This window comes from Dermacentor andersoni, chromosome 9 (genome assembly GCF_023375885.2).
Source record: "Dermacentor andersoni chromosome 9, qqDerAnde1_hic_scaffold, whole genome shotgun sequence".
NCBI classification, from domain to species: domain Eukaryota; kingdom Metazoa; phylum Arthropoda; class Arachnida; order Ixodida; family Ixodidae; genus Dermacentor; species Dermacentor andersoni.
In genome coordinates this window covers 61,680,530-61,695,730 of record NC_092822.1, presented here as the reverse complement: position 1 = coordinate 61,695,730, position 15,201 = coordinate 61,680,530, and the positions used below count along the sequence as shown (strand labels likewise).

Sequence of the window (15,201 nt, the reverse complement as noted above, 5' to 3'; positions counted from 1 at the left end):
TTTATATGTATAGATAGCTGTACAAGAAAAAGTTTTTGTCACGCCCGCAAAGTCATGCATGCAAAGTTTTAAAACTGTACTCCTATTGCTGTCCGCTGTGTGCAAATAATGATGCTATTTCTTGGAGCATGAGTGCTAGGGACTGTAACAGTAGTCATTGTGGTGAGAGCTTAGAGGTGAGGAAGAATGGAAAATTTATGCGCACTTTCTTCTAGCATAGTGTGTGGTGTCGTCAAACTTTGTGCATTCTCTAGCTGTTATGAGCGCTTGCAGTCTCTGTTACCTGGCAGATGTAAGAAATATAAACTGTGCTCTTGAACTTTCCATACTGTAGTTCCTGCACTAAATTAAATCGTTTGTCTTGCAGGCACCATCAAATGGCAGCACAGTGCTCATCAGCACATGGACAACTTCTCTGCCACTCAAACAGTGCAGCATTTATCACTCGCAGAAGTTAGCAGAAGCGACCTGTGCTCCTCCGAAAATGTGGACATCGAGCAGCGCACTTGCAGCTACTGCAACAAGTCCTTCACAAGGCGTAGCAACCTGACTGTTCACCTCCGCATTCACACTGGCGAGAGACCATTTCACTGCCACCTATGCCCTCGGGCCTTCACACAGAAAGTGACTCTCAAGTATCATATGCGGACGCATACTGGGAAGAGACCGATCCAGTGATGCTTTTGTGGCATGGCCTTCGAGTGCAAGTTGTCGCGGAGGTACCATGAGCATTGCATGCACTCAAAAGGGACCGCAGCTCCCTGAAGGGCTTGCCACATAGTACTGGTGACAATCGCTGGTGTTGAGCATTGCAGAAGACCTTTGCAAGAGAGATGTTTTTGCTTGTCTTCAGTTGCTACGAGATTGTCAGGCTTTGCAATATGGCAGTGCTTGCATATACATAAAGGGACGCTGAAGTGGAACAAGTAAAGCTACTTCAGCAACTTTCCAGAGGCCTGGAGAGGATGGCTTCAGCTAGTCATATAGGGAGCTTGAATATTGTGGCAAGCCAGTTTGTTTTACAGATAGCACAGTGAGAAACTGTGACGTAATCCTATCTGCTTAATTATGCAGTGATTTTGCAGCTGCAGAACAGAGTATTGTGAAATATATATATGCGTGACAGTGGGCACAACTGACAGTGCGTTTTGATGACTGATATTGTTACGGAGGTATTTGGAAACGACGATTGTGTGCTGAAAGTGGTGAAGAAGTAGTGGAAGACCGTTCATTAGCTGGAGCTGTCAGTGTATCACTTTCTTGTCTCCTTTACATGTGAATAGTTTATATGGCAGGTGTTTCCATGAGGATTTTTAGTAATGTTTAAACATAGTTGTTTTGAAATAAAAGGACGGTTCCTTTGGAGACATCCCGTCAGCAGTGGTGACCTTCAGACTTATAATTCCAGTGGGCTTATCATCATCAGAAAATTGAAGCGAGCTCTTTGTACAAGCCATATCAACTTCTGAAAAAAGAAAAAAAAAGATTACACACATAACTTTGGCATGATGAATCTTTGCTATCTGAGCATATTGCCACGACCTCGACACAGCTGACAGCCACTTGATGCTATTCCGTGCCACATGCTAGGCATGTTGGGCGGCTCTCGGAAGAAGACAACGACGAAGGTGCCAGGACAGCGATATATAAAGGATCTATAGCGTCGACCGAAGTCTTTTGTGGCTTTGCCTGTGACAAACTAGTGGAGGTGCTGCGTACACGTCTATGTACTCTGACCCCCAGGAACTAGAAGCAGACAACCTACGCAAAAGCCGACTGCTTCAAAGACTGCTTCCGAAATACGGCCTGCAAGATCTGCCGAGGATGTCCACCACAACCGCAAGCCAGACACAGGAGACAAACGGTACAGGACAGCCTCCTGCGTCGCTGGTTCTCCACACCCCACGCTGGCTGCGGCCGTTCCATGGTGAGCCTTTTGAGGACGTGGAAGACTGGCTCGATGACTTCGATTGGGTGGCTGACGTCAATTATTGGGACGAGCTGAAAAAGTTAAGGAACGTGTACTTCGCCCTAGAGGACTCTGCCCGAACATGGTTCGCTAACCATGAGCCATCCATCACCACCTGGCAAGAATTTCAACGGCAGATACGTGATACGTACAGCGGTCCCACAAGAAAAGAGCGACCAGAGCAAGCCCTTCAGAATAGGGTTCAAAGGCCGAACGAAAGCGTAGCCATGTTCGTAGAGGACATGTCGCGGCTTTTCAAGCGTGCTGACCCTGGCATGACAGAAGCGAAGAAAGTACGCCTGCTGATGCTTGCAGTGAAAGAGCAGCTGTTTGCTGGACTGATGCGAAGGCCTCCAGCTACAGTAGCTGAGTTCATCAGTGAGGTGACAACAATGGAGCGAGCCCTTCAGCAACGCTCCTCGGTCTACGATCGCCAAAGCCTAGGATCAGCATCTTCTCTCTTGTTGCCCTATGACACCGATGCGCTTCGAGAGCTTGTGCGTAGTGTCATGCGTGAGGAGCTTGATCAACTACAGGGGGTGCGATTTCAACCGACCGTAACATCCCTCACAGATATCGTCCGCGAAGAAGTTCGCCAGGCGGCACAGCCATTCGTGCAAACGAGACCTGAAGCCGCCCCTGTACTGACTTGTGCGCAAGCAGTGAGGCTACCTGCGCAACCCGGGAACCACTGTAGCCCGCCTTCTTCTGAAGAACCGCTGTGCCACTTCCAGGGCCAAGCTTCACGTACAAATATGTACGGGTCCACGAGCCCCCGAATCAACAGGCGAAAGTCAGACGTGTGGCGCACACCTGACTATCAGCCACTTTGCTTCCACTGTGGCGAAGCGGGCCACTTGTACTGTGCCTGCTACTACCGAAGAATAGGACTCCAGGGCTATCACCCCGGCGCTCGTCGCCCACGTGAGGGAGAGCGCCAGAGAGAAATCCAGCAATATCTGGCCACTTAACCTTCGTCGCCGTACGCGCAGTTCCCACCGGTTGAACAGTCCCTGCCAACGACCCGATCTCCGTCTCCGCAGAGGCGCCAGTCACGATCACCACCTCCTCAACGATCGGCGTCACCTAGCCGCTACACTATGTTCTCCGCTTCCATGAGCAACCGGCCCACGAGTCCAAGTCGGGGAAACTAAGAACAGCGACCTCTGGAGGCGGGACCGCTGTCCAACGCACTTCGAAAGATACTCTGCTCCGACACCCCGACGACGACGACAACGACGACTGCGTACCTTTGACACCTTCCTTCGAAAACCGTGAACCTGTTTCAGCCGACATACTCGTTTCTATGGATCACCACCCGGTAACCGCTCTTGTTGATACTGGTGCTGATTATTCTGTCATGAGCAGACAACTGGTTACTGCACTTCGCAAGGTGACGACACCGTGGCCAGGACCTAAGCTCCGTACAGCCGGCGGTCATGTTCTCACGCTGATCGGCAAATGCACTGCGAGGGTACAAATTCGTGAGGTCACATTTGTCGGTTCATTTATTATACTGGCAGAGTGCTCTAGACAGGTCATACTTGGCATGGACTTTCTTCGCAAGTACGGCGCAATCATAAACCATCGCGAGTCGCTTGTCACTTTTTCCAGCGAACACGCAACTCATTCGGACGACTACCACCCACAGTCCACGGTGTTACGCATTTCGGGTGACTGTGCTACTTTACCACCCCGGAGTACTGCGTTGATCACCGTAGAAACAGACGATGATCTTCCCCATCTCGGAATTGCTGAAGGCAATGTGTCAGTCTTGTTGGCTCGACAGGTTTGCGTAGCCTGCCGCGTCTTGCAGCTGTCATCACGGACTGCTCAAATTTTAGTGACCAATTTCAGTCGTGAATACCAGCACTTCGCCCCACGAACTGCCATCGCCTATTTGGAGACAGTCAGTGACTTTCCCGCTTATTTAACTGTAGGACATAATGATGGAGATTCTAACAGTGATGTACCAGCCAACAGCAATATTGATGTGACTTCAAAATTATCAGGTGAACAACAAGCTAGCATTCGAAGCCTTTTACAGTCTTTTGCTGACTGTTTCGTTTCAACATCGAAGGTCAACCAAACGCCTATTGCGAAACACAGAATTAGTACAAATCCCAATGAAAGACCCGTGCACCAGCTTGCCTACCATGTTTCTCATAAATAGCAAGATGCCATACAAAATCAAGTCCAACAAATGCTTACCGACGATATCATACAGCCCTCCACCAGTCCATGGGTGTCACCTGTGGTTCCGGTGAAAAACAAAGACGGCGCACTGTGCTTTTGCATTGACTATCGCAAGCTTAACAACGTTACGAAGAAGGACATTTATCCCCTTCCCCGCATCGATGACTCTTTGGACCTCCTTCGACATGCTGAATACTTATCATCGATGGACCTTCGCAGCGGCTACTGGCAAATGGAGGTTGAGCGTGATCGTGAGAAAACCGCATTTATTATGCCTGACGGACTCTACGAATTCAAGGTCCTTCCTTTCGGATTGTGCTCTGCGCCTGCTACTTTTCAGTGCATGATGGATACGGTTCTATCAGGTCTCAAGTGGCACTCATGCCTTGTCTATTTAGATGATATCATTGTGTTTTCAGAAACTTTTGAGCACCTCCAGTGCTTACAAGCAGTTCTTGACGCAATTCGTACTGCTGGCCTGTCTTTAAAGCCTGAAAAATGCCATTTCGGGTATGACGAACTCAAATATTTAGGCCATGTTGTCAGCTACGAGGGCATTCGACCAGACCCCGACAAAACCATTGCTGTTGTTTTGTTTCCAACACCTTCGAAAAACGCCGTTTTCTAGGGCTTTGCTCATATTATCGACGCTTCATGGCTAACTTTTCACGGATAGCCGAACCTTTGCAACGGTTGACTAAGGATAATGTTCCGTTTGTCTGGGAGCAGGACCAACAAGAGGCCTTCTGTGAACTCCAGAAACGTCTGCACACACCTGCTGTTCTAGGACACTTTGACGAAGACAGTGACACCGAGTTGCACACGGATGCCAGCAATGTTGGCCTTGGTGCCATCCTCCTACAGTGGCAAGATGAAGCCGAGCGCATCTTTGCATACGCAAGCCACACTTTGTCTTCAGCTGAAAGGAACTATTCCACTACGGAGAAGGAATGATTGGCCATTGTGTGGGCAATTGCTAAGTTCCGACCATATTTGTACGGCCGATCGTTTCGAGTTGTGACAGATCAACATTCATTGTGCTGGCTTGCCAATCTGAAGGATCCATCTGGCCGTCTTGCACGTTGGAGTCTTCGCTTGCAAGAATACGATATGACGATAGTGTTCAAGTCTGGGCGTAAACGCACCGACGCCGACGGCCTGTCACGTGCTCCACTTCAACCGTCGCCATACGACTTTGACGAAGAGGACGAATTTCTGTCCATTATCACAGTATTAGACATCTGCAAGCAACAGCGCGATGATTCAGAACTCCGGCCTCTCATCGACTAACTTGAGAACCGTCTACCAGAGCCACCTCGTATGTTCATCCACAAGTTATCCTCGTTTTTTTCTCCGCGATGGTGTTCTCTACCAAATTGGGTTTTCACTCGACCGCAACCGCCTGCCTCCTTGTAGTGCCGTCTTCACTACATGACGACATCCTGCGGGCCTCTCACGACAAGCCATCTTCGGGCCACTTGGGATTTGCGCGAACGTTTTCATGCATACACCACGAGTACTTCTGGCCTAACCTTCGCCGTGACGTAAAGCAATACGTGAAGACATGCCGCCACTGCCAGAGACTCAAGACACCACCTGTGCGTCCCGCTGGACTTCTCTATCCCGTGGATCTGCCGCGGATACCTTTTCAGCAGGTTGGCATAGATTTGCTTGGACCATTCCCCACGTCGAGGGCTGGTAACCGTTGGATTGCTGTTGCCACAGACTACCTTACACATTACGTTGAAACCCGAGCTCTCCCACGAGGCACTGCTAATGATATTGCAACCTTCTTTGTACATGGTATCGTACTCTACCATGGTGCTCCAACAGTGGTTATAACTGACCAGGGCACAGCATTTACAGTGCAGCTCATAGAAGATATCACGCTTCTCAGTAGTACAGTTCACCACAAAGCCACTGCTTACCATCCCCAGACGAATGGGCTCACAGAAAGGCTAAACAAAATGATCGCTGATATGAGTTCCATGTATGTTGACGTCGACCACAAAAACTGGGACGACGTTCTCCCATATGTTACATTTGCATATAATACTGCCGTTCAAGAAACTACCGGCTTCACCCATTTTCGCTTGGTGCACGGCCGGGAAGCTGTCGCAACGTTGGACGCAATGCTTTTACCCACCTACTGTTCTAATGTTGTCACTGATGCTGCCAAATTCGCTTGATGCGCCGAAGAGGCGCGCCAGCTCGCACGAATGCATATCTGCTACCAACAACACAACGACGCCAACTGATACAATCTTCGTCACTGCGACGTCACTTATCAACCCAGTGACAAAGTATGGGTGTGGACACCGATCCGCCAGCATGGTCGGTCGTAGAAACTTTTGCGCCGCTACTTTGGACCTTATAGGATCGTTCAACGACTTGGCGACGTCACATACGAAGTGATTCCTGATGGAGAAGGCACCACTTGCCGTCCCTAACGCCCACGCCTGTCCGATGTCGTTCATGTCTCTAGATTAAAGTTATACCACTCCCGCTGAACTCTAAGCTCCACACCTCTCTCACCATCTACGTCTCTCTTAACAGTATCACCGCGGCAATCTCCAGTGCATCAATGTTCCTCATTGAGACAATGCTTATAGGGAGGGGGGTAATGCCACGACCTCGACACAGCTGACAGCCACTCGATGCTATTAGGTGCCACATGCTAGGCACGTTGGGTGGCTCTCAGAAGAAGACAACGACGAAAGTGCTAGGACAGCGATATATAGAAGATCTATAGCGTCGACCGAAGTCTTTTGTGACTTTGCCTGTGACAATATGAAACCAAAACTGGGAGGTTGCAGTGTGCGCACAGTGTTACGCTTGGCGTATTTACCCAACAGCGGTAGCCGGAGTCATTATGGTACCGACGTCAAACAACATCCCACTGAGTCAACGTGGACACTGAGATGCTGACAGTGACGGAAAATTAGAGGTCGGTGTGAAATCGAGATGGCAGTGGTTTTCCTAGAACATTGAAAGATGCCAGGACGAGGAGAAGCTTTACCTTCTTGTGAGCTTAGGCCATTAGTAGCATAGACCAGCCACCCTTTTCGAGATGCACCGGTGGCATAGGCTAGAGAGCGACCTTCAGTGTGACGCTCGGCTCCAAGACCACAACACCCCGAATCCTATAGTAGCCGTGCCCCACGAAGCAATGTTGTGCGTACTTCTAGTAGTGGACAGCCTACGCCTCGCGACAGCCAGGAGCCAGGAGCAGAGCTGTAACCCACTGGCTGCCTACCACTAGGTGATGTAAGCTGTACATTGCCTCGAGGGGTTCTTCTAGGCATGGGCTGCAGCCTCCCAGTTCCAGTTTTGCATGCTCGAATGGCCGAATTGGGTCGTGCCACAGTTCTACAGCTAATCACATCTTTTCAGGAGCAAAAGTTGTGGCTTTTGCAGAGGGCTTGCTTCAGTTTGCTGTATACAATGAGCCCACCGAAATTAAAACTTTAAAACTTAGTTATTACTGTAAAATCCTGAGAAATGTCCAACTCCCGAAAGATAACCCACAACTGATTAAGCTCCTGGCTTAAAAAAAGCTGAAAGTTATCCACCACACCGAAAGTTAGCCCACCTCATATTTTCACTTATTTTCTCTTGATTTTAGGTGGGCTATCGCTATGATATTTATGGTAGATTATTGTTAATTAGTGACCAATTACACCATTTCACTTGCCATACCATGGAAGCCACTGCTCACGGCTTATTCTAGAAGGAACTGCTCTTTCATTTCAAAACTGCTATACTTAAATATTACTTGAAATAAAAATGTAGAAGTGCCAAGTTTACATTTTTGTCCTGCAAACTCTGCGTAACAGTATATTTTCATACTAGATGAAGACTTTGTGTGACGAAAGCATTCCAGTCGTAAATTTGCCGTGCTTGGCTTATCCACAATTGCTACAAAATGCTCTTTCCAGCTCACATTGAGTGGTTCACATACTCTGTGAGATGCTTGCACTTCTAACTGGAAATCAATTGCAACAAACGGATTACATCGAGAGTTCTGTGCTATATTCCATAAATGCCTCTAAGAGCATTGTGGAGGAGATGATGTTGGAGAGTTGCCTTGGTATTCACAAGTATTGTTGCTCTCCGGTGTTATGCGGTGGTGTTCAATGTTTTACCTTCCTCATATACGCCCAATTATTGTTCATCCTTGGGATGTTCTTTTGCTTTGTGCCTGTCTGCCTCAGAACAAACGTAGGTTGTGAGAGTTCTTTATCAAAGGGTAATAGATGACGATTTCACTTTCATGTCTATACGTAGTGAATAGTAGTTGTGCTCAACACAGTGTGGGTGACAGTGTTGAAGGTTGTGTTTGTTTTATTTTTATCTGCAGTGTTGTTTACTTCCTGTGTTTCACAATCAGTGCGCTTAAAACAGCAAAAGCATCTTTTAAAGGCACTTCAGTATGCAGAATATAAGTTGCAAATGTGCATATAAAATGTGTTTTGCTAGAACTTATGGCCATAGCAATATAAAAATTTTGAAACAAAGGTTTGCTTGAGGCAGGGTTTACTGCCTGCCTTTGGTATTTCTGTACTAATACAAATGTTATTTCTTCATTTTATTGGAGCTTGTTGTCGCTGAAGTACCAAAAGATGCATGTAATTTTAATGCAGGGTGATAGGATAAATGCAGTGCACACAAAATAGTGCTCCATTAATAACATTAATTTAACCTTGCAACTGCAAACCATAAGGCATAGAGCGCATGTAATTCATTAGTAAGTACAAGTCACAGAGGAGAGCAAATAAAGCCAGGTAATCCCACACTCCAACAACCCCACTAAATGACTTGACATTTTGTCTCATCATTTAGTTTCTATTTTCGACCTTCATGGGTCTTTGTTGATCTTCGTAAGCTGCATGAATTCAATACGTGTGCGCTGACTTCCCAGACCGACTTGCAGTGGATTAGTTCACAACGAAATTGCAGACTACCCATCACCACAATGCATGCATAGCTTTAGCAGTAAAATTTACTAGGCCAATATCATTTACTGTCACAATTGAACCCTCCATGAACAAGAAGCTTGTAGTTTAGCACCCATTGTCATTAGAGCTGTGTTACTGATGTCACATGAATAGCGTCAATGTTTACTGGTTAATGAACATTTATTTTATGAACCACTTAATGATCATGACTTACATAGTGAAACTTCAATAAGCCCTAATGAAGTCTGAAAGACTCCATTTGGGCTTACGTTGACAGTGACGTATCCAGCACCAACAGCCATCAATATTAGCTATGCAGCACTGGTAGAGTGCGAGTGAAAACACTGAATATCGATGTCAAGAGGAGAACCTGATTTGCATTGAATACCACATGTTCATAGAGTTTCTACTGTGAAATCATAAACACACGACAGGGCATTTGTTTTAGCAAAAGAGCCACAGCAAGTGTGGTTCAAGCTCTGATGTCTGCTGCAATGGTCACTTGTACATCATTAGTTCATTCCATATTTGACAACTGTCGAGGTTGCGGAGCAGCCGTTCATCTTGTGGCTCGCACACACTTGCCATTCAACAGGTTTGGCAGAGGAATGCCTCTTTCATTATTCACGGCCCAATGCCATGGGGCTGAAAACAAACTCTCGCACCGACATGAGAAGGTATGCTTCATGTGGGTTGCTTTTGACATTGGCCTTAATTGCGAGAAGAAACTCGGGCAAAATCCTTTATGGTGACCCCCATAGAGCATACAAACATGAAATTATGGCCATGCTACACACTTTAATGCTTCCCCCCCCCTCCCCCCATCAAAAAGAATTCTGATGCACTAGGTCTAGATTGTTATCAGCAAAGAGTGCTTTAACTGCGTCACCGCTGTTCTTTTTCACATGTGAGCTGTTTGACGGACTATAAGAGTTTTACACCTTATGTTCTTGTAACAGTTGTGCAATAAGATGACAAGAGTTGTGCACTCTCATGTTTATGAGCAAGTTTTCATAATCTTATCGCTCATCATGTTTCACCATCAGCACCCCTTTAATCCAGAACAAAGTACACTAGATAATACTGGCCAACCTCCCTGTCCAATTCCCTTTCATTTTCCTTTCCGTTTTGCTGAGAATGTGCCATTTTAATTTACGCAGACTCTGTTGCTGTGAATCGCCACCCTGGCCAGCCATGTGTCCCAGACTCGCACATGGGAAGGCGTCTGCGGCGCTGTCTTGTGAGCGACTATGGCACAACTTTCCGAACAAACATGCTGAATCACCAAAACATGCACACGGGCCCACACAAGTGTGACCTATGCGGCAAGGCCTTCACGCGGAAGAGCAGCCTGGTCATGCATTTTCGCAGCCACACTGGCGAGCGACCTTTCCCATGCCACTTCTGCCCCATGGCCTTCACGCGGAAGAGAATCCTTGAAGCCCACATTCGAACGCACACGGGCGAGAAGCCGTTTGGGTGCCGCCTTTGCTCAATGGTGTTCACACATAAATGGCAGATGAAGAAGCATGAAGATGCACACCTACAGTGTGCATCAAGTGCAGATACCCTATCACATTACTTACTGAAATAATCTGTCATGGGCTGGCATACTCTCGCTCATATTCACTCTCTTCTCAGCTGTGAGTGACTAGTGTGAATGCTGAAGAGAAACACTGTTTGAAGAAACGACTGCTTTGCAGAGCTTTATTGTTTCATTTAATAAAACTAGCCTAGTAATGCAGAAAATATGTCTTGCATCATTATTAGTTTCGTACACGTTTCAAATTCAGTGTGTTTGTGTTTAAGAGCCTTTTTTTTTTCTCTTGCACACTTTGCACAATAGACATGCATGAAGTCTATAGACAATGCACTGCTTCACATAGGAAGTTGTTCACTTTAACCCTTTAATCCCTAAAATAATTCCGGAAAGACGTGCCAAACTTCCCCATTTTTTATTGCGATAGCAACTATATGGAAACTCCAGGAGCACTTATGTTGTCGATGTTGCCATGAGGTTGCATATAAAGTTAAAGGGTGATAAAATCGTCACCGTGCGCCATATGCTGTATCTGCGAGTGAAAACATGAGAGTGAGCCAGTGATCGTGGCTCAATCCCTCACATGCAACGGTGGAAAGCGGGGAGGAAGTGCGCTACCTTTCATTGCACGCAAAGGTTCAGGGGGAAGGGGGGGAGAGGGGTGCATTCCACCCCGGGTGGCCCGGGTGGCTGCATGCGCCTGGCCCAGCTGCTGTACCTTAAAAGCTATCTGCGATGGGTACAGAGTCCACACTGCATGGTGTTTTCACAGCGTAGTTCGCATTGATGTGAGCGACAGCACGAAGGTAAATTCGCTTGCTGCTGCTGCCACATTTCCTCACTGCGGCACTGTGACAGTGAGTTTCCGTGGTCATCGAGTAACGTGTTCATGTTGGCTTGCGCACATGACATCATGCTTGTTAATGTAATTAGTATGCCTATGTTGACAAGTTTATACGGCCGATAAAACTACTATAGTTACTTCGTATAGATGCCCACTTATTTGCTATCGCAATCGATGCTTCGCCATTCGGGCGAAACTGCTACTTTCTCTTACGTAACCGTGAATTTTTCTGTCATTCTGATTATGAAAATTTATTACTTGATTTTCTATACTTGATTACATGCTTTTTTACAGACTTTTACCGCCCTTTATTGCTGAAAATTTAACCTAAAGCCAATTACCAACCATAAGTCGTCTTTGGCGGTGGGAGCATCACAACATTGAGTTGAACGAGAATGACTTGTCATTTGCGATATTGGTACAACCTCCCATGATGTGTATAGCTTGCGATTCGTGGTTAAAAGGTTAATAAAAGTGCACTATTAAAGGTTGCCCCGAAAAGCTGCCTTCCAAGAAGGCAAGTTGAAGGATAAATGTTCGGCTTGCAAAAATGGCGTGCAAGGACACACGATGCAGTGTGTGTGGTATTGCTTCGACGGGGCGGCCGGACGGGAGTCCTACTAGGTGAGGCCTAATGGCCAGGGCATGAAGCGCCGCAAGAGAAGAGCTGGACTGCTCTAGTTGGGGACCAGACAAAGAATGTGTTTATTCCAGTGAGGGGAAAGGAAACACGGCAGAGTACACTTATAGCGTTGGGCGCAGAGTAGCGCTAGCGGTCATAACCATTCAAAACCGAAACTGGGTATCAAAACAGGATATCACATCACCTCTCCCTTAAAAAACAATGCACCACTCACTCTCCTCGCACAAGAAACGCCAGAGCCATGACTTACAGAAGAACACAGAATTGTAAGCAGTTATACAATTATTAGTGGATGACATCTATATACAGTAGAACATTCAGGAAAATCTTTGGTTTTCTCCATTTTTTTAAAGAAAGAAAGCATACATTATAAGGACAATTAAAATTAACACGAGTTCATGAACACAGTTGCACTGAAGTTCGCAAAAGTACTCATCTTAAGTGGACAATGAAGGCATACGTTCTTGCAAATACACGACATGCATGGTAATAATTCACTGAATACAAGAAAGAAACAGGCAATGCAAACATCCATTTACCCCTTGGACAACACAAATGGGTGGCTCATTCGCTCATAGCCTGAGTCTAGACAGTTCTGTGGCCGTCGTGGATGGAAAAATGTGCACAGTGCACGTTTATGCTGCCAGAAATCCCCCCTTTGAAGGGTACTACTTGTCTACCTAACAAACATGTAAGAAAAGACATTTATGGTGTAAGAGCCGGATTCGCATGGGAGGATTGAAACCTCAGTACAAAATAAACCAGGGCAGTGAAGCTACTTGGAAACTTAATCCTTAAACCGTACCGGGGGTTGTCTATGACATGTAGACCTTTGAAGAACTGATTCTGGTTGTGGAGTAGGACCAGACGAATTATTACTTGTAAATGAACTGGAATGTGTGTCAGTGTCCTGAGTTCCTTCAGGAGCCCTATCTTGGGACAGAGTGTCGGACAGGAGCTCAGGAGATTCTTCTGCATGGGATAAACCCGGTCGTGGGGGAGAAATGGGAGGTTGTAATGACGTGGGTGCAACAGGAAAACCGGTACCAGTAGGAACTAGAAGAAAAAGTAGGAAACTGTCATCAGAGGATGAGTAGTCATTGAAATTACTCCTTTCATCTAAGCTTTCAAGAGAATCCTGTTGTACCGGGTATTTCACCAGTTTAGAAGCATTCCAACGATTGCCATTTTCAAGCTGGAAAGTACTTCGACCTATTTTACAATAAATCTTGAACGGACCGGAGTATTTAAATCCAGATTTTCGTGAGGTATGTATTCTGACAAGATCTCCTGGTTGAAGCTGAGGAAATTTGGTTGTGCGGCGATGATCTATGTACTTTTTGATATTTTCTTGTTTTTGACGTGCTAGCACTTCCAAGCGCAACTTCAGAGAAGCAAATTCTGGATGAATTGGAGGCATGTTTGCGACATCAAGTCGAGTCCTTGGATGACGACTATGGAGCAGCACAGCTAGACACACCCGTAGACATATGTGAAGTAAACCTGTAAATTTCCAAGTATTTTAAGACTGCAAACCTGAGGTCTCATTGTTCCAAAGTAGCAAATCTGTATAATCCTGTGAGGGCATGGTTGAATCTTTCTACCTGGCCATTTGCCTGTGGGTAGTAAAGAGAAGACAAGAAATGCTTAATGCCTCTCCTTCAGAAATTTCTGAAATTCTGCAGAAACAAACTGTGGTCCATTGTCGGACACTATGGTATCAGGAAATCCTTCTCTGTTGAAGATGAAGATAAGACTGCGTATAATGGTTTCAGATGTGATTGAAGGCATAAAATCAACTTCGGGCCATTTGGAATGATAGTCAACAATGACTAAAGCAGAACATGCATACTGTGGAGCATGATCAAGAGGACCTATTATGTCTGTGGCTACTTTTTCCTACGGTCTTAACTGCCATTCGACAGGTTGTAGTGAAGCAAAAGATGTTTGGCAGATTTATCTGCTTGTCGACACACAAAGCAGTTTCCCACGAGTTCCTCAAGTTGTCTATCTATGTGAGGCCACCAGTAGATGCCTCTCAGTCTGAGCTTTGTTTTAGTGATGCCCAAATGACCCTCATGAGCAATAGACAGGAGTTTCTGGCATAAGGATGTAGGAGGAACAGTGTCAAGTGGGGTTCAATCTGGTGAAGTTCAATCTTGAAGGTCTGCTGTAATCAGTCAAGTAGTTGTCCATTTCCCACTTGACTGCACTCTAGGTTTCAGAGCTGGTATGTATCTTGTCACACACATACACTCGCCATTCAACGAGGACAGGTTCAGCACATGAGTGCTTCATTCTAATTCACAGCTATATGTCTTGAGTTTGCAAGCAAACACTCATTGACTTGGGAAGCTTTGCTCCACATCCATTGCTTTTGTCATGTGTGGCTGCTAGGGGAAATTTTGGCAACATTCTTTTTTCCCTCTCTACAATGTTGCATGTTGTAGACCTTGCCTATGCTAAAGATGTCAGAAATTCCCCCATCAAAGGAAAAAATTTCGGTACGCTAGTCCAGGCTGTTATCAGCACACAAAACTTTAGATGCATCACTAGTGTCCTTTCTGACATGTGGACTGCATGGCAAGCTGCAAGAGTTGCGAATTTGGGCATGTTTATGTGCAAGTCCTATTCTTTTAGTACTGAGTAGCCAGCTGAACCTTATACTAGCCAACTTCACTTAATCTCTTTCATTTTCCTCCCTTTTTGCTGAGAATGTGCCATTTTGATTTACGCATGACTCCATTGCTTTGGATCACCACCCTGAGAAACAATATCTTCCAGAATTGCGCGTAGGGGGTCGCAAGAAGGGAAGGAGTCTGCGGCGGTGTCTTGTGTGCGACTACACCACAATTTTCAAGTCGAGCATGCGTAATCGCCAAAGAAGACACATGGGTGAGTGCCCACACCAGCGTGACTGCTGCAGCAAGGCCTTCACACGAAAAAACAACCTCATTGCACACCTACGCATGCATGCTGGCAAGAGACCTTTCCCATGCCACCTCTTCCCCAGTGCCTTCACGCAGAAAAAAATTCTTGAGGCCTATATTC

General features: G+C 46.3%; 1 protein-coding gene across 1 annotated transcript in view; it reads left to right on the top strand.

Annotated features, from left to right (window-relative positions):
- Positions 1-15,201, top strand: part of LOC126528558 (uncharacterized) — an 89,338-nt gene that overhangs the window by 49,771 nt on the left and 24,366 nt on the right. The window contains exon 7 of the mRNA XM_072284539.1: positions 526-674. Coding sequence (XP_072140640.1) covers positions 526-674 — 149 coding nt within the window. The remainder of the gene's footprint in view (positions 1-525; positions 675-15,201) is intronic.